The 18,742-nt window shown below is 35.5% G+C and overlaps 2 protein-coding genes across 3 annotated transcripts in view; one reads left to right on the top strand and one right to left on the bottom strand.

The window, feature by feature from the left end:
• LOC122569001 (UPF0489 protein C5orf22 homolog) overlaps positions 1-18,742 on the top strand; it is a 466,219-nt gene that overhangs the window by 169,959 nt on the left and 277,518 nt on the right. The window lies entirely within an intron of this gene.
• LOC122569004 overlaps positions 1-18,742 on the bottom strand; it is a 32,661-nt gene that overhangs the window by 10,220 nt on the left and 3,699 nt on the right. The window contains exon 2 of one of the 2 annotated variants that reach the window (XM_043729441.1): positions 11,194-11,723. The exons of the other annotated variant lie outside the window; for it this stretch is intronic. Within the exon in view, the coding sequence (XP_043585376.1) occupies positions 11,622-11,723 (102 nt within the window). The 3' untranslated portion in view covers positions 11,194-11,621. Of the gene's footprint in view, positions 1-11,193; positions 11,724-18,742 lie in introns of those variants that run through there. 2 annotated transcript variants of the gene reach the window in all.

Genomic DNA, 18,742 nt, shown 5'->3' with positions numbered 1-18,742 from the left:
GAAATTTGAAAGCAAGTTTCATATGATATTTATCGAGAGTATATCAAATTGTAAAATCTTCCTGTAAAAGAATGAAAATATGATTTATCGCGTCTTTCCTCCACAATTTTGATACGCAGCAGATTACTACGACGCAATGATACAACGTGAGAATATATGCGCCGGTTTATCGAGGAAGATAGAAATTTGAAAAAATCAGCTAATTTGAGACATCTGCTAAAATTGACTCTAAAAGCGAACAATTTCCTAAAATGAGAATGTCCTTATTTTATCTAACGAGATTATACTATATTTAACACGAAGAATGTCACGCTTCAAAAACTATTTTAATTCTTTAACAATATACACGAATAATATTGCGTTAGACATCTGCAAAATCTAAAAAGCTATTACCTGAATTATAGAGGAAACAGAACGTCCTACTTGAAACTTTCTCTATCACACCGACATCTGAAAAAATATGCTTCTAATTATACCACGTATGTTCGTCTAACGAGCCAATATGATAATAAACCGAAGAGAAAAAAGAAACAAAATGAATTTTATGGATACATAAGAATACAACTATCGAGTTATACAGAATTGTAGAAGGTTAGGATAGAATCGTCGTGGAGTTTTTCTCAGTGAAGCAAAGAAACATCGACGAATGGAGCGGTGTCAGGCGGTTTTGAAGCGGTGCGTATACGCGTGCGCGAGCCGTGTCAGCCGGGCGGTTCTCTCTTTTCCCTCCTTTGCTCGATTAAAATTGAGAACTACGTCGAGCAAACGCTGCGACACCTGCACAAATCTACATACTGGATCGACGGGTGTGTGTCTAACCCGTCCTCGCGGGCAGATATACGCGAGGCGTTGCCTCGACGCGTGTCCACGTGTGCAGTGTGCACGCGCGCCGCCACTTTCAAATCGCTCGACCTTGCCGCTCGATCGCAGTTTCTCGAACGATCTCGTTGGTATTAAGAGAGCGAACGAGTTTCGAGCGAGGGTTGACTGATGGACTATTCCGATAAACAAGTCAAATTTGAGTATAAATATTAAATAGACATTGGAAATACGTGGAAAGTACTCGAGGAAAAAAGATAAAAAGCATTGTTAAAGATACACCTTTTGAACGTTTGACAAACTTTTGGAAAATAACGTTCATACTTTCGTGTAGCAAATATATATATAAATATGAAAACAATTATTGAAATTATGTAAATTAAATATGAAAGTAATATACGAATAAAAAATATCTATGTATAATACAGTGTGAAGATCTGTTTAAAAAATCTTTTATTAGCATTCATTGTATTCAAATATTACTTTATCGTTATTGTTTTATTTCCCTTTAAGTTATATTGATCATATTTCTCTAATATGTAGATGTTGTAAGAACTATACTGAAATTAAAAATACCTTCATTACAGAACAGAAATTTATTGGAAACACTTGATAAAACTATTAATAGAATGATTAGTGAAATTATCAGCAGCTGCCGAAACATCCTTTATATTTAAATACCACGGTACATCAAACACCATCATTTTGACGTCAGCCTTTCGTTTCTTTCTTTAAACCATAAAGATGATGAATAATTTATTTAGAAAGTGAATAACGTTACTAATTGACACACTGTACAGCTGTCAATCAATTTCAGGAAGGATTTGATTAATTATTCGCGGATCGACGAGGTGTAGTTAAAAAGACTAGAAACAAATTCTTCGCAGTGTATGATGGATTGTATGAACAGGAATTGCGACCGTGTCGCGCGAATGTTTGTAAATACGGAGAAATCCGGATTGGGTGGTTTTACGAAACAGACTGCGGGAGGGAGAATTGACGGAACGATGGGACAACGAATCGTGAAAATACTCGCTGCTTGATTTATGGGGCGGCCTCGTTCGACAGAGAGATTGTATTCTTCGAGCATTAAATATGTATGTACTATCGAGTTAGTTGAGTTCACGGTATGTTATACCAGTGAATCATATACATCATACAAATTTCATTCTCGTTATATACATACCTATCTACTTATTTCTCTCATTCCCATTTTTTTTCTACAATCGCTTAATCGAACAAATCATATCGTGTCAGATTGAACGGGTGTTTTTTTTTTTTTTTCTAAATAAAACATTGACGCTTAAAGAAATTTATTTTTCAACTATTTAAATAAAATTCATTTATTCGACCAGAAAGTAACCACCGAAGCGAATTCCTTTAAACAAATCACTCTAATCCGTTCTGTATGAAACTAAATTCGAAGGATCTTTTCATTATCCACATACATTCAATCTATTAAACATAGGAAAGCTACTAAACATAGCTAGGTAAAGATGAGAAACCAGAAGAAACGGAAGTCACGTACATATTAGTAAAACAGATATGCTTAAGCTAGACAGCAGGCATACGCGTACATTTTTATTTGAACAACGTCCGGGGTGCGGACTATTCGTTATTTCCGTTTATTATGGCCGAAAAACTGTCGGCGCGAGGTTGAAATCATTTTAATTTCGTCCGCGGGCGATTCGTTTCGACGCGAGTAAACGCGTAATTAGCTATCGATCGGCGTCGATGGAAAGAGAAGAGGAGAAAGAAAAAAAAAAAGAAAAAACACCGGCGGGCGGAGTGTTAGCCGTTGCGGTTTTTCGTCGAATAATATCCAGAAACGGGCGTTGTTCGCGTCTGTCTACGATTCTCCCAAATTAATACCCTCGATAAAAGCGTCTCGAGCTGCGCCAATTAACTGTATTATCGTACGAAGCCGCGCGTTCTTTCGTTCCCATTAATTCCAAGAAAACGCATGATTTTCCAATTAATCGCCACGTTGAAGGGGCACGGTTAACTTTTTTCTCTCGTCTGATTACTTCGGAAACGGAACGAGTGCTGTGCCAAACCAAGTTTTTCAATCGCAAACTGTGGATTGAGTTTCATTTCGTTTGAAAGAAATTGATTGAAATGCGCTGATAAGATCCGTTCTATTACGATAGAGCGCGTTAATCGTGTTAATTGTTTGAATTACGAATTCGAATTATAAGATTTGAATATAAAATTTGAATTATAAGCTGTGTGACAAGTTTGTCTTTCGCCAATTGTTCCTGCTTAAATCCGATGTGAGGAATGTGATATTAAACGTTGAAAGGGTCTTAGAATGTCGACCGTTATTGGTCAGCAAATGCAGATTATGTTCGTTCGTGATGAAATTTGTTTATCTCGATCGATTCCCAGTACCTAGATATATATATTGTTACTAGGAAAAGTTCTTCATTGTTTAAGGCCAGACCAACGTGGACAATTCATAAATATTCATAAACAAATTCTCAATGGTACTGAATAACGTATATACAGTCACTGGTAGAAGTCTTCGTGCACCTTATAAAAAGGCTACCTTTGTTTAAATGATGCATATGCATATAGCATTATATGCTTATTTCTTAACCTCTCCAAGATCCAGTCCTTTATGACAATCTCTGCGACCCAGAACTGTTACAGCCTACAGAAATTTAACGGCAATAGATGTCACACCACAAGATGAGGAAAACGGCCTTCAGCATCTTGGTAAATTCTTCCAGCAAAATACTTACGAAAACGACACGTACGAGGAACAAAGAACGCCGGTCTGGCTGGCGCTGCATCGATGTAACAGAGTCGATTACGATTCAGCGGCACGTTCTGCCATGCGGGGCCCTCCCACGCGTTTCGTTGAACCCGAATCCGATTCGCATTCGGCCGCGGGCGCATCTGACGTTTCTCGATTGCGCGATCGTGGGTGCAGGTGCAGCGAGCGAGCCACAGGCCGCACCGAGAGCGTACCAACAACAACAGAAAAGAAGATCGAGAACGATCGAAAGCGAGCGGAACATGGTCCCCCTACGATCCAGCGATCCATGAAGCCCATGGACGCGAGAAGCGCTGTAAATCTCCGTCATGCCCCATAAATCCCACCCCCGATATTGCTGTCCTCGGTTACGTGCGCCTGCACATACGCGCGCGGATCCTTTTCCGTTGTTGCCATCACCGAAGCTGGGATCCTGTGTCGGAGGAAAGGGGGAAGAAAGGGACGAAGAGGAAACGAAGAGGAAACAGAGAGGCGCGCAGGAACAGGACAAGGCGGGAGCCAGACAACCAGCCTCTCGATGAGCTGATGGACACGCTCTATAAATTCATTCGTTTCTTTTCTGGGGATGAAAATTTGAACGATGTTTGGGGTTGGTTCCGTGCTTGTTACTGGGTTAAGCGTTTTTGGTAATGTAAAGCCCTGTTTCCACCGAAGCAACAACGAGAAACTTTTCGTTACTGTTTCGTGTTTCTTGAAAAAGACGCCGATTGTTGCCGAACGTTTGTCAAAGTTTCTTCGTGTTTTCGTTACCAGGAAATAATGTTGCCGTTTGTTGACTGTTTGCATTCGAAGCGGTAAAAATATAAGAAAAATAGGAACCAGCCGGCAACATGTAATCAAACAGAAATAAATGGTGTATATCTGTTGCTAGCGACAAATAGGCTTGAAACTGAAACAAAAACCAGATGTTCCTCGGATAATGTTGCTTCAGAGTGGGAAAAATGTTTCTATAAGTTGCTGTTTCTTGGAATTTTTTGTCATTTCTTATCACCGCATATCCGAAAACAATTTCTTGCTATTTTCTCATTGTCAGTGGAGATAGGACTTAAGGATACTAGGACACCCTTGCACGATAATTTACCGAGCAATAACGTTAATGAATTGATAAATTACAGATAGTAGACTATGAACTTCTATGTTACGATGTTACGTTATTACGGAGAATGAGATAATCGGTGACTTAAAATTGGTAAAATTTACATGTACCAGATTCGTTGTTAGTGAATTTTTCTAGAATATTCATTAACCTTGATAACTTGGAAAATTTCGCGAATAATCATAGCTCAATTGTACAGGGGGTAAGAACGTTGCTTTTAACTTTCTACGAATAGAAAATGGAGTGATTATTCAAAATGGGGAATGAAATGTTTCCACGAAGTTTATACTAAATTAGTAATACAATGTTCGTGCTTGCCACTTCATATCTAAATGGTCTCGAACTCTCAATACTTCGCGCCGAGCTCGTTCCATTATTCCGTTTAATTTAATCTCCTGTTATTTCGTTCCGTATTTTCTTTGCTTTATTACGAAATCTCCGATTTTGGTGGTGGAAATGTACAAAAATTACGACAGAAATTATTTATAACGTTATTCGCAACCAAAAGCGCGGAAGTTCGCTTTAAACGATTATTCGACGTAAAATATTTCATAAATTATGAATTTAGTACACATAAATATCCACAATCCATTTACCTAGTTAGCATAATGTACTATTTATGATAGTATGATAGCTATTTTAATTTAAACTTTCAATGGTATAGGGAATTTTATTAGAAAAATCAGCGTTTTATTTCAAAATCACACATTGTTACAAAGAACGAGGAAGACGTCGAACGAATCGTAAAGGAAGAACGAAATAAAAGAAATTAATTTTGCAAAAGTTACGAACAGAATTGTTCTTAGAGAAGTTTTAAGCGAGTTAGGTATCCGGGCCAGCGAAAGACCGTTCCTTCCTGCGGTTTAACGCGCCCGTCCGTTCGTGAATCCTTGGAACTCCCGCGGGAACACTGGAGATCCGGCTTTTGAGCGGTTTGGGCGGACCGTGTGCAGGAAAGTAATTATCTTGTGATTATTCGAGCGGACGTCGCCGCATTCCGGCGTGGTTAGCGGCCATCGGCAGTTCATTTATCATGACGTAGATTTTAACAAGAAGAAACTGTCGAATATGGTGCACCAGCGGCAAAGAAACATGTCATTAAATACAAGAGTAAATGCAGTGGTCGCAAAAATTATTTGTGCACTTTGAGTACACTTGAGCTTCGTTTGTCTATAAAAAAAATTGATACTACGAAGACGAAATGTAGAATTTGCTAAAAAAGAACGTTTCATTCGACGATATACAATAGATCGATAAGGATGGATGAACAAATATCTTTTGTAGCTACTATAGTTAGTATATATGTTGTATATACGTAAGTTCTATACAGGATATTAAAAAATAATTACTTAAGATTTTAATATTGCACTCCTTAATTAAAATATCCTATCTACCATTTCGAAATTGAAGAAAACTAGAGTTTCGTCGTTTTCTTTGCGTCATCTTTGTTTTCCTTCGTTAGAATCAAAATATTTAGTTGCTGTTCCGTAACAGCCTATGTAATATAACTTTGCTTAAAAATTTATTAATTATAGATATCCGTTGTTCAAGCATTTGTTATATTATTTGCTAAACTTTGTGTACAAGTATCCATACAGAGAGATATAAAATTATATTTTACACCGAAAGTATTGATTTTAATGCCTATATTGATTAAATATTTTTATTCCCCTTTGTGAATACTACGAGCCCTTAAAGTTTTAGAGTCGTTCGTTCTAACATCCTTTATATCATACGTATTATTACGTGTATACGATAACCTTGAATGATTTAATGAATTTCAGAAAAATATTGGAACAGAATTTATTGCAAATTAATTGTTTAGCAATTGCGCTTTTATCAAGAAGAGAACACTGAATACGATAAGTCTGAATAAAATAAAGAAATATGTAGAGATTTTTGAAGTTCGAGAATAGCTAGCAGAAACTCGTGTTTATTAATGTAACTTTATATTTAGCTTGTAATCGTAGGAAATAAGGCATTTAAAAAAAAATCATCTCTTACGTGAAATATTACAGAGATAGAAATATTAGATACGTGAAATTATTAAAAGAAGAATATTATTGCAAACAAAGGGGAATATAATATAGTCAGAGGCTAAGATAAAACTGTTTGAATAACAACTACAAAAAGAAAGCGATTGGAATAGCAAGAACCAGTTAAATTGATGTAGACGAGTTGATAAGCGAGAATGAGAATACATAAATAACATTTAAAAAGGGTTAACATAATAAATGTGTGAAAGCTGATATTAAATGAAAGATATAACAGCAGCATAAAGTATAAAGGATAGCAACGATCTCTGACATCAAGTTCGAGTCGTCTCCGCTAAAGACCCTTCAGGTCTATAAGAAGAATATAACTATGGGAGAATGGTCCGCTAGGAGATAAAGATCTTCCGCCATAGATCGCGGAACGAACCGTCCCCTTTGATATCTACGTTTGATGATCATCGACCACACAGAAAGACAGATTACAACAGAAACAAACGAGTAGCCGAGGGCATCGATCGAATCACTGGTACTCCACTAAAAGTACCAGCTTTGAAAAATCCCCGACAAATGTTCTATTCGATAAAAACACAAAATACATTAAACTTTATCGAGACGAATCGTGCGTTAACGTTTATTTAAATAAACAAAATATATTAAATTTACACAAGACACGCACAAATTTGAATAATGCTTGCAATTCCTTTACACGGGGTTCCGAAGTTGAGTGATAATCTTTAATTAGGCCATTTCTGGCTGCGACAGTCGAAATTACCGAAAATTTCCGTACACGTAATATGGACGTAGCCGAAGGACTCGTTTTAAAACCACGGTTCACTAATTAAGCAATTTAGCAAAATCATTTCGTGCCGGTGTATAAATTTTCATAATGATACCGGCTCTCCGCGACGCTTTCGAATAAATATAGCCGTCGAAACGATTTACGTGCAGCGAAAACGTCGTTACAGAAATTCGTTCGTTTGTGGAAGATGTTTAATTGAATTTATTAAAATTAAAACGCCAGTCGGCGAACCGGAAATAAATATTCGTTTATTCCCGAAGGTTTCCCGCGGTCGCGCCCGCGTTGTAAGCAGCGTTTCGTTTGAAAAATTTTATCTCCCCTGCTCATCCCCCTCCCGTTTTGATTTTAATAATTCGCGCTCAACCATATTTTGCGGATTTAATTGCTATGTCGTTTCACTGCATTCTCCATTTTTTATTCCTTTTTTTTTTTTTATTTTCTTTCTTTCCGTCCGGTTAGATATTTTCGAACACGGAATTGAATTATAGCGCATGAATTTAACGAAGCAAGTAATTGTTGATATTGTAGTAAAACTTTAACGAAGATGACAATAGTTTGTGAGAAAGTGCATGGTTTTTAATCATTCAGACTGTAATCTTGTTCATCTTGTGACTTTGACATGGAAATTCGTATTTCTTTAAAGTCATTGAAATCGTTTTGAAGAAATATTATTATTTAGAGACTGCAACGGCTGAGATTATATTAAGACATTAAGTATATGATTTATTATTAGATCTAAATTCGTTATTAGATCTAAAAAGAAGAATAACATTGATCTTAAAATACAGTCGGAGACAAATAGATATGAATGAAATTTAAAGAAACTACTGTCACATACTACGTAAGCTTTATTATATATCCTTGTAGTACTGCAGTAGATTATTTAGTAAATAATTGAAATTTATATTTACATTTTTGTGCAAACAAACCATATTTAACGAGACTTCATTGATACTTGTTCCCACTACCTGATCTCTTATTTTTGTCCCTAACTGTATATCATTAAAAATATTCGTCACTATTTTGTTACGAAACAGGTTCAAATGTATTCGACAGCTTGTACGTTACATTCGAAAAACTGTAAGTCACAATTGAAGTTTTCAAATTTGATAATGACCATTTGGTATGGAGAATCTGACTGCGGGAAGTGACGAAGGCGTCAACGATAGGTTTATCGAGTGACGAAGAGCATTATCGTGTGAGTAGCAACTAAAACGAAAGGGAAAAACTGAAAGAAAAATAACGAAACGAAAATTGAAGAAAGAAAAACAGTGCGAGGAACGAAATGGACGAATGTACGCGACAGATAGCATTCTCTCCCGGAAATACGACGCGTCGAATAACGAAACGTTTGGCCGCACCGCGTCGCGTCGCATCGTCACGAAAGCCGCGGAGTCGACGAACCGCAAGTGCGAAAACAACAGCAGTCGGCAAAACATTTGCACAGTTAAACCGCGGAGTCAATTAAATGCAGCTAAAGGCGAAAACAACGAGACCAAGAAAACGATAATATTTCTCCTCGTCTCGTCTTTAACAATGAATGGTTGATAAGTTACACGTCTCCTTCTTTTTCTTTCTATTGGTGTTTAAAGCGTTTAAACAGTCGTAAAAAGGAGTATGCAATGAATTTTTTCAGGCCGTACCAGTTTTGTGTCGCATACATTTTTTTATACTCCATACACATTTTATGTTGTGTACAAACAGACTATCAGAAATGACAATTTAAACTATTTTCAGCGTGCGTTAAAAGCAGCTTTTCGAAATGATTTAATGCGTGCTAAATCCTTTTAATCTGAAGTATCATGTTCATGCAAAACTTAGAAATTTCCACTGTTTGTAAGAGTCGTTCGCGTAATATGCCGCACAGTTACTTCTGAGTAATTTCGTTTCGTAATAGCGTTATTCGAGTGTAAAGAGCAAAACTACTTTCTTTGCTACTGAGTCACTTGTTGATATCTGAACTTTATTCCATTCATAGATCTGCGTTAGCTGGTAGTTTGCGTCGATTAGTATTGCTTTAAAAGGGTGATAACTAATTTTATGGACATCTATGTGAATTCGTATTTTTTACGGAAACAATTGGAAGAACAGAGTCTAGGTACGAATTCGTTTAACATTTTGTGCCTTGCATATTGTTGGCTATCTTTTTTTATTTTTGCCTGTTGCGTGTATTCCATGCACTTATGCATCTTTAAGTTTCTCATAAATATGTAAAAAGCCGGGATGATAAATATTTGTATTATTCTAACAAACACAATATGTACATTCTTCTCCTATTGGAAATAATATAGACTTCCTCTATAATTTCTCGACAAATTTCTCTAATTTTCAGACGATTAGTATGATGCAAACGTCTTTGTTAATATTTTAAGACGGAAAAAATTCTAGCTCATCGTTTTCAAAAGAAACTACACGCTGTGTAGTACACGGTCAATAGATGGAAAAACCGCATCGTACGTTTTACGCTCTTTTACTCATCAACAATCACTTTCTTCCTGATTGTATAACGATTTGCTGAACACGGTGTGCACAGTACAGATCGACTGTGACGTGACACCTATCGACCTGTGTGTATGACACACGTCACGTAGTTTTGTACGCGCGTACGCTTTTTTTCCGTTCCGTTCCTCTGTTTCTATTTTTCTTTTTTTTTTTTCTTTTTCTGCCTCCCTTTTTTTTTACATGAACGCGACAGGTAGTTGAATTTTATAGGCGATTTTATCGCGGCGATCTGCGGAGAGTTAAACGAAACGTGGCGAGTTATTTTCGCGGTATTTCACCGGGATGGAGCAGTCGTCTGTTTTATGGCGAATCGATATATAACCATATTGCACGATTATACAAGTTTATTGAGACGAAGAGGGATCGTCGGTTATAAATTCTTGCCAGTTTCGGCTGCGATCGATTATTCAGAGATGACCCCGGCTGCATCTGTCCCGGCTGGTATCACCGAAATACAATCGCGACAACCGGAATTAAAATCGCTTTCTAAATTATTGAGAAAACGTTCGAGACGGTCGAATAACCGATTTCTTAAATCGTTCTTAAAGTTCATCCGTATTTATGTTATTTGTGCAATGAAAAAGGAATTTCAAGCTAAGACGCTAAAAATAAATCTTCAAAGCCGCGTATTACAGGTCGGAATAATTTTTTAATCTGGAATATTTAATGAATAACAGGTTTTAGAGTTGAAATACTCGTTTGATTACATTCATACTTTTCCACTTCTAATTAGTACTTAGTATAATATTGTGTGCGATTAAACGTAATATTTTTATTGCCTGTGTAGTACATGATTCTATTGGATCGATATCGACTTTGTAAAACACGCAAAGATAAAGATAATAAAATAAGATAACAATGAATGAAGTATTACAATATTGACAACGGCATTTATTAATTTGCTGTCTAAGTGACAAATTTATTGATCGTGGAATATAAGGTTTTATCGAAACTGTCTTTCAGCATTATCTTCTATTACTCTCGGAAAGATAAAACAGTAATTAACAAATCTCGATTCCCTACTTCATTCAATAAATTTAACGCATTTATCAGATTCTGAATTATTATCGAGTAATTAAACGGAAAGGAAAAACCAGCATCGATAAATCTGGATTATTTACCAAAATTCCAATTGATACAAGAAAGTAAATTAAATGCGTCTATGTACAAAGGATATAAACTAACAAACACGAAGATGGTACCCCGCTGGGGGTAGCCACCCACACGATAATCAAACAGCTAAAAAAATTCACCAAATGTCCAAATTGGACAAATTGTGAGTTGAAATTATTAAATAAAAAAAAAAAAAAATGCGTCTATCAAACATGTATCACTTACAAAGTTTCAAATACTAAAATTCCTTATTTCGAGTCTCGGCTAAATAATTACCGATATATTCGCACATTGGACAAGCATAAGGGGAATAAATCAGTAGTATTCATCCTCCTGCTTGATATTTCTCTTTGTCAAAGTAAACTGTGCTCTATATCGTATAATCTAATGCTCTGTGATCAACGATCGATGGATTTACGTCACACAAGCCACGTATTGCAGTTCAGAATTCCATTTCTCGTTCACAGACCAGGGTCATCCTGCTAATTAATGTTTACGATTTCCATTACCACGATGTGACTATAGCCGCTTTGACTTCCTGCGAGGGGCGACGATGCACTTCACGAATGTACGCTCATACTGGATCGCATTTAACGTAGAATAAGAGAAGTTTCGAGTTCGCTGAAATTCAGACGAATTTAGCACGGTTAATACACTTCAATTTAGAAGGAAAATTGTAAAATCGAAATTTGTATATTAATTTATCTTGAAATTGATGAACGTAAAATAAAATAGAATTAAAATTCTTCATAGTGTCCTGAATGATATTTGAATTAATGCTTTTTAATGTTAATTGTTTTTTTTTTTTCAAGTAAAACTTCAAGCACGCATGGTTTCTTAAAAATATTGTACGCTTAAGGGAAATAATTTTTAATTCACTGTACCTTCCCATTTGTTAATCGAATTGATTACGTCGGATTTATAAGAACTATCGATTTGAAAATTCAAAAATTCTTAGAACGGAACCGTTCCAATTTCTTTCAGAATAATTAAACTAAATGTAAAATAAATGAGCGAAAAAATTGTTTAAATAGAATAGAGGATATTTTTATTAATGTAATTTTTTTATTTAATTCTTGGAACGAAGCTGATACAGGGTCTTTTAAAACAATTCACGGATTAAAAAATTATTTAGACGAAGTAGAAAATGTCTTTAACATTTTCCAAAAGTTAAATCTATATTTCTAACGATTTTCGTTGCAGTTTCCCCGTATTTAAAACCATATGAAGCAATCACATAAATATTTCGATTATTCGCGGCAGCTAATAATGAAGTTTTGGTATTTTTATTACAAGTCATTTCAAGCTTTGAATATTTTTGAATTTTTGTTAACGAAACCGGAAGATCATCGACCTGTTGAAACGATTTCGAATACGTGCACGCGACGACGGCGGACGCGACTTGATTTGCTTGTGCTGGCAATTACGTCAATTGCGGCATAGGGTGTTATAAACTCGCTTGGGGTCCGTAGCGATACTCCACTGTTATGAGCTCGTTTGTTTCAAACGAATAAACGAAACGATTTTGTCGATTTTTGCGATCCGTATCAAATGTTTTAGCGTTGTTCGAACAGATATTTCGACACGTTGCTAATCCGAATGTGGTTGGAATACGTTCAAACAAATAAATTTGTTAATCCCTGTAAATGAAACTGCAAATAGAAATTAAAGCAGAGTAACAAGTTTAACATGAAAAGTAAAAAATTAAATAAAATTTCTTTCCTACATTATTATTTATGAAATGTCTACTATTCGACAATGACAATAACTTAACGTTTTACAAATGATAATATAAAAAGAAAAATAATTTAGTTAATTCATTAATAGTAGCCACCATAACGATATTTAGTAGCAGCAGTATCTTTTAATAACGATATTCTTAATACAACGAACGTATCTCTTACATCCCTGCATCCAGAAACCCATTCTATAGATCCTTGTATAAAACGAAGAAATTCAACAATGAAACCCCTTCACTCAAACAAAACAGAAGCAAAGAAAATTACGAAGATTCCAAGACAAATAATAAAAGAACATCGATGACACTCGACATCCTTAATGTACGCTATCTTCCATATCCTCACGGTGGTCTGACACAACGTATCACCACTTATGGTAGTTTTCTGAGACCATCGTGTCGTTGCCATAGTGAGGGCCAGGAATAAAAAGATGAAGAAGAAGAGGAGGAAGAAGGGAAAAAAGCAAGACGTTATAAAAGAAAAAAGAAAAAAAGGAAAGCGAAAGGTACGGTGTCCAGCGATATCTCGAACGACGGAACTCGACGATAGTTATGAATCGACGCACAATGCGAGCGGGTTATCGGGTACGCGAAATTATCGCTTCGGGGACGCGAACAAATTGGCCGAGCGATATTTATAAATTACACTTCGCGCTGGCCCGGCCTTTTGTGTTTTCAGACGGCCGCGCTGCTCGACGATTTTGTTATTTATTAACGACGATGGCGCCGTAAATCGTCGAGTTTATCGCGTCCCCATAAATTTCGGCCCTTATTACGATCGATCGGACGCTTTTAAGTACGCGCGGAATGTGAACGGGTTTAACATAGGTGGTCGCTGTTTCACTCGCTCCACAACCTTTTGATTTTCAGATGCTCTCGATGGCGTGTTGATTTTTCCAATCGATTTTGCTGGCAAGTATCGCCAAGATGTCGCCCCCTTGAACCAACCTGCGCTCGTACATTTGAAACGTGATTTTTCTTTATTAAAAGAATTTACGTCTCTGCGAAGTCATCATAACGTATATTCTTATCAGAATCGAAGTTACTATTCTTCGAGAAAAATGCTTCGAATTTTTATGTAATAGCTACTTCTGAAAAATTATATGCTGCGAGTTTGTTTCAACTCGTTGCGTAACATTTATTGAATCAAGTAGTTAAGTAAATTTTGGAGAAGCAGTATCGAGATGTTGTCGAGTTTCAAGCTGATTAGGATAAATTATAGATAATGATGGAGAATTCTATCACACCTTCCCATTTAGAAACTAAGTTTCCCATTCGTAATTTATAAAATTTCCGTGATTTGGGATCCACTTAAAATTGTCTGGTACAAATTTATGTTTAAAAGCCTCGAAAACTATCTTTAACCATATTCTTATATCTAGAGCTTGCAGATATAGCAAATTAATACGAAAATATTCTTTATGAAATTCCTGTCACGATCCAATCTCGGAAATACTCTCGACGTGCTCTCTCAATGCCATTCTTTCATCACTATATGAATCTCCTTCAAATTTTCAATTACAAAAACCTATTAAATATTTAATAATAATCGTGAAAATATATAACTAGGAAACGTTATCTTTTCGACAGACAGAGAATAGTTCGTGGGACCTAACTATATAGAACCAAGTTCTTATTCGGGGCATTTTTTCATAAACATTTCTCCGACGCATTTCTCTATCATCCATCGACGTCCATACACATTCAATCTCGTCGATGTAATAATCCTACGGCCATCATTGGTCTTGTGGGGTGCACTTCGCGCACCTTCTGCGCGAGCATCCTGAGTTTCTGGACACCTTGTGCACGCGAGACTCGAACCACATGTCTAGCGAAGTTCAATGACCAAAGTTGCTACGACACGCTGCTGCGTACCGGCGTCATGAAGTACACAATGCGACGCAATTTTCGTCGAATGTGCAATTGCACCAGGTGCTCACGGTTGCAACATTCTGGAACGTGACACTTGTCCCGCGACTGAAAGGGTCAAGAAACGAAGTTTACGTACCGCAGACAATGAAAAAGGGACCCATGGGAATTAGGAATTGGCCTGGTTAAGATTTATGAGAACTGGCATTCACAGGCCAAAGTGATTAACTCCACTTTATGAAACTTTTTAAATTCCACTGCCGAAACATTTAATTCATGCTTGTTTCATATAATTTCAACAATTTTCTCCATTTTTTGCTTTGCGGAGTTAACCGACCTGATAAATAAGCTGATCAACTAGGAACTATGTATATGCGAGTTGGAAACGAATAAGACGTTTCCTGGGATTGAAGTTTTCTCTTAGGCATTAACGTAAAAGTTGTATAGTCCCTGCGTGTCTTTGCGAAGAAGAGATAAAGCAATATTTAAGAGTAGTTTTATCAATTCACAGTTTAGTTAGTTAATAACATGCTATAGTACAGTGTTGCAAGCACGTGTGAAATCTGAAAGGATTAAGAAGCTGATACGGCAGAGATATAAATAGATAAGTGATCAAAGAAATGAAGGACGACGTGAATGACGATAGAAAATGTATTAAGTGATAAAATAATTTATCTTAATTCTTAGAGCTATCGCAGCTAGACTTTAATTGAAAAAGATGGAAATGTACATACTGTACAATACATTTTTTGCCATTTATTCTTCCTCTAAATATGTAAACGTAATTAATGCTGAAAATCCATTAGCGTTCAAATGATAAATAATGCACGTCTCAAAATGAACAGAAATCCGCCTTTTGCTTTATTAAAAATCTTCACCGACGTTTTCTCTCATTTCAACTTCTCAGTTAATAATGATTCGGATTTAGATTTATGAGAGTTACGAACGAATTAGAAAGAAATGGAACGTTTTGAATTTTGCAATAGAATTTCATCGCGAAAACAAATGTTAAATAGTGGTATAAACTGATCAATGTGAAGACTGGAAGTGTATTTCAGTATCTTTCTATTTGAAATATAATAGCGATAAAATAATATTTTCTATATTTAACAAACTTGAATAAATCGATTTTTGTGGCTAAATTTTGTTATTTTTCATGTAATTGCATTCCATTGAATTTTCCTTTATAAAAATTATTTGATCAAACGCATTTATTCGAGTAAAAAGAACGGCTGTTAAACAAATAAATAGGTTTAATATTTGAAAAAATCCATAAATTAAATAAGCATTGAAAAATTATTTATAACAAGATTTCACGCCACAGCGATACAAGTAAAATATTAAGAAATAAATGAACAACGACAAGTATACATAGATACATGGATAGAACATTTTATACTAGCAAATTTTAAACTGTTAAGCTCTAACAGAAGAAATTTTGAAAGAAATTATTTAAAATTTGCTGGAAATAACCGGTCCTTTGATATCCTTGTTTTCAATTCCTCGAAATGGACAGTCACGTGGATCGAAGAACCGTTTTCAATAATGGTGCTTCAACGCCGTAAAAAGTTATACACCGATACGATAGAATACATAAAACTTTGATCCCGTTTCCAAGCTAACAAGTAGATCGTTTCACGGAAATGCTTTTATTACGACGAATTTCATGGGATAACTTTAAACGCTTCGTTGTTAGCGACACTTGAACATTTTTGCAATTCACAAAATCCTTCAGCCAAACGTTAAACTATCTGTTTATGTTTTTCCACATAATTTTATCGTGTGAAAATTATATTGCTTGAAAACGCTCGAACGATTAAAATATTATCGACAATTCTCATTTTGTTAATTTCATACTTTACTGCTATACGTATCAGTTAAATAGGTTTTGATAAGAATAAGTATTAATTATAAGGAAATTAAGATAAACGTCGACCTATCAGTTCTGTAATAAATATTAAATAACCTATGATTTGAAAAACATTGATCGGAGTAAGTAAAAGAAAAGCAGGCGATTAATCGTACGTACTTGAGCACGCGAACACCAACACACTAATGGAAATGATAGAGCTAGTGTGTTTTTATGCTCTTAAGTATTTCTGATACTTACAGATGTAAATTATTCCATCAAGTTCGTCGATACACTTTTAATCGTGTCGAATTATTCACAATTTCTTTCTTAAGAACTTGATAGTAGAAAAATGATGAACCACTTCAATAGCTCAACCATTTTAATCAAATTCTATAAAATTAAAATTGCCACTGACAAATTATTCAGATTATTATACGAGAATAATAAAGAATTTTCGAAGAAATATTCAAAGAAATAAAAAATAGGGAAATAACCTGCCACGATTAAAATTTACTTCACCGTGCTGCTTTCTTTCCATCATTTTCGACCGAAATTTATTTTCCCAACGATGAAAAGCATCATAAATATATTTCTTTTTAACGATAAAACAGTATCTGAAGTTTTATCGAAATGTCAAAAAATTGTTATTGGTGTGCATGAAACATCTTAGATTGTTGTACATCTTTTTACGTTTGTAAAATGAGACCTATGTTAAAGTATAAAAATTCGATGATCGTAGAGTATTCTAAAAGGTCAACGATTTAAATAATATTTTTCTTCTTGGAAAAACAAAATTTACGTAACTGGGACAACCAATTTGAAGCAGTTCGATATACTTTTTTTCCGCGTTTATGTTTCGAGTAACTGAAGCACGGCAATGCTATTTGGGAAATGCACGCGGCCGGAAAACGGGGGTGGAAATCGCGCAAGGAAAATGGCGCGCACGGCCACGATAGTTTCACGTATTCGGGGTGAGAATCGTGGCCCGTGTGTAGGAGCCACTTCGGCCGAGGGATGGATATTTTTTTCGTTCGTCCAATCGGCACGCCATGGGAGAAAGATGGCGTTCACTATAATTTATGCACCCCACCTTCACGTGCGTGATTTTTGCTGGGGCCGTTCGCATACGTAACGCATGGAAAAACGGGCAGATGCTGTGCCATCGAAACTTTCGAAATGTCGTACCGTTTCGAATGTCACGCTGAACCGAAATAAAAAACAAAAGGAAACGAATAAAAAGAAGCGATGGAAAGAGAATAGCTGGGTCATGTGTGGAAATGCGAAGAAAAAAATGTTGAAAAAAAGATAAAGCATTGAAAATAGAGCATCCGATTGAATGAAAGGCTACTGAAAGTAATTTAAGTGGAAGAAATTTATTTGTGATTCCAATCGAATGGAATAATTTTTAGTATTTCTATTCTTTACATTGGAAAAGATATCGGTGTTAACGATTTAAAGTATGTAATTTTGTGATTTTTTGATCATTTTTTGATTACTTACAGAAGTCATTCTTTTTGGAGAATAGAGTAATGCGAATTAATGAACAAATTATTACCAATTAATTCTAATGATTCGTAAGAGATTTTTAAATATTAAAAAAAAGTATACATTTTTATTTTTTGATTTATAAAAACATAATTAAATCAACTATTTTTTTCGTTCCTTGTTTAACGATGAAAATCTAAATAGCCTATCCGATAATTTAGAACCACTTGGGATAGGGATAAAACCAGAAATGCAGCTGTACGAGATAAAGTAAAAAGTGCTTTGGATTGGGTTAATACTTGAGTTTATCAGTTCTTTACCGTATCTAGGCTGAACTAAAATTTTTTATGAGTGCCTACATCGTCGTAATCTCTTCGTCGATATCTTCATTATCTTCCCTCGAAAATTGCTTCGTGATTCAATCTCAAAATACTAAAAAAACCTATGAACCTTAACGAAGTAACAAAAAGGTTCGGATACATTTCTAATTATAACCTAGTCTATAATCTACAAGACTTTTAGACGACGTTAAATTTAATTATCACATATCATACTCTACTCGTTCAATATTAAACATTTCCCATGATATTAAAAATACTCACGAAACTTAAAAGTCTCGCTATCAAAGAAGTGCCAATGCTCGCGAAATAAACCAGCCATGTGTTAACATCCATCAAACAGAACACGTATTTGTAC

This window comes from Bombus pyrosoma, linkage group LG7 (genome assembly GCF_014825855.1).
Source record: "Bombus pyrosoma isolate SC7728 linkage group LG7, ASM1482585v1, whole genome shotgun sequence".
Classification (NCBI taxonomy): Eukaryota; Metazoa; Arthropoda; class Insecta; order Hymenoptera; family Apidae; genus Bombus; species Bombus pyrosoma.
Note: the sequence above shows the minus strand (reverse complement) of the source record. Positions and strands in the feature narration are given on the sequence as shown.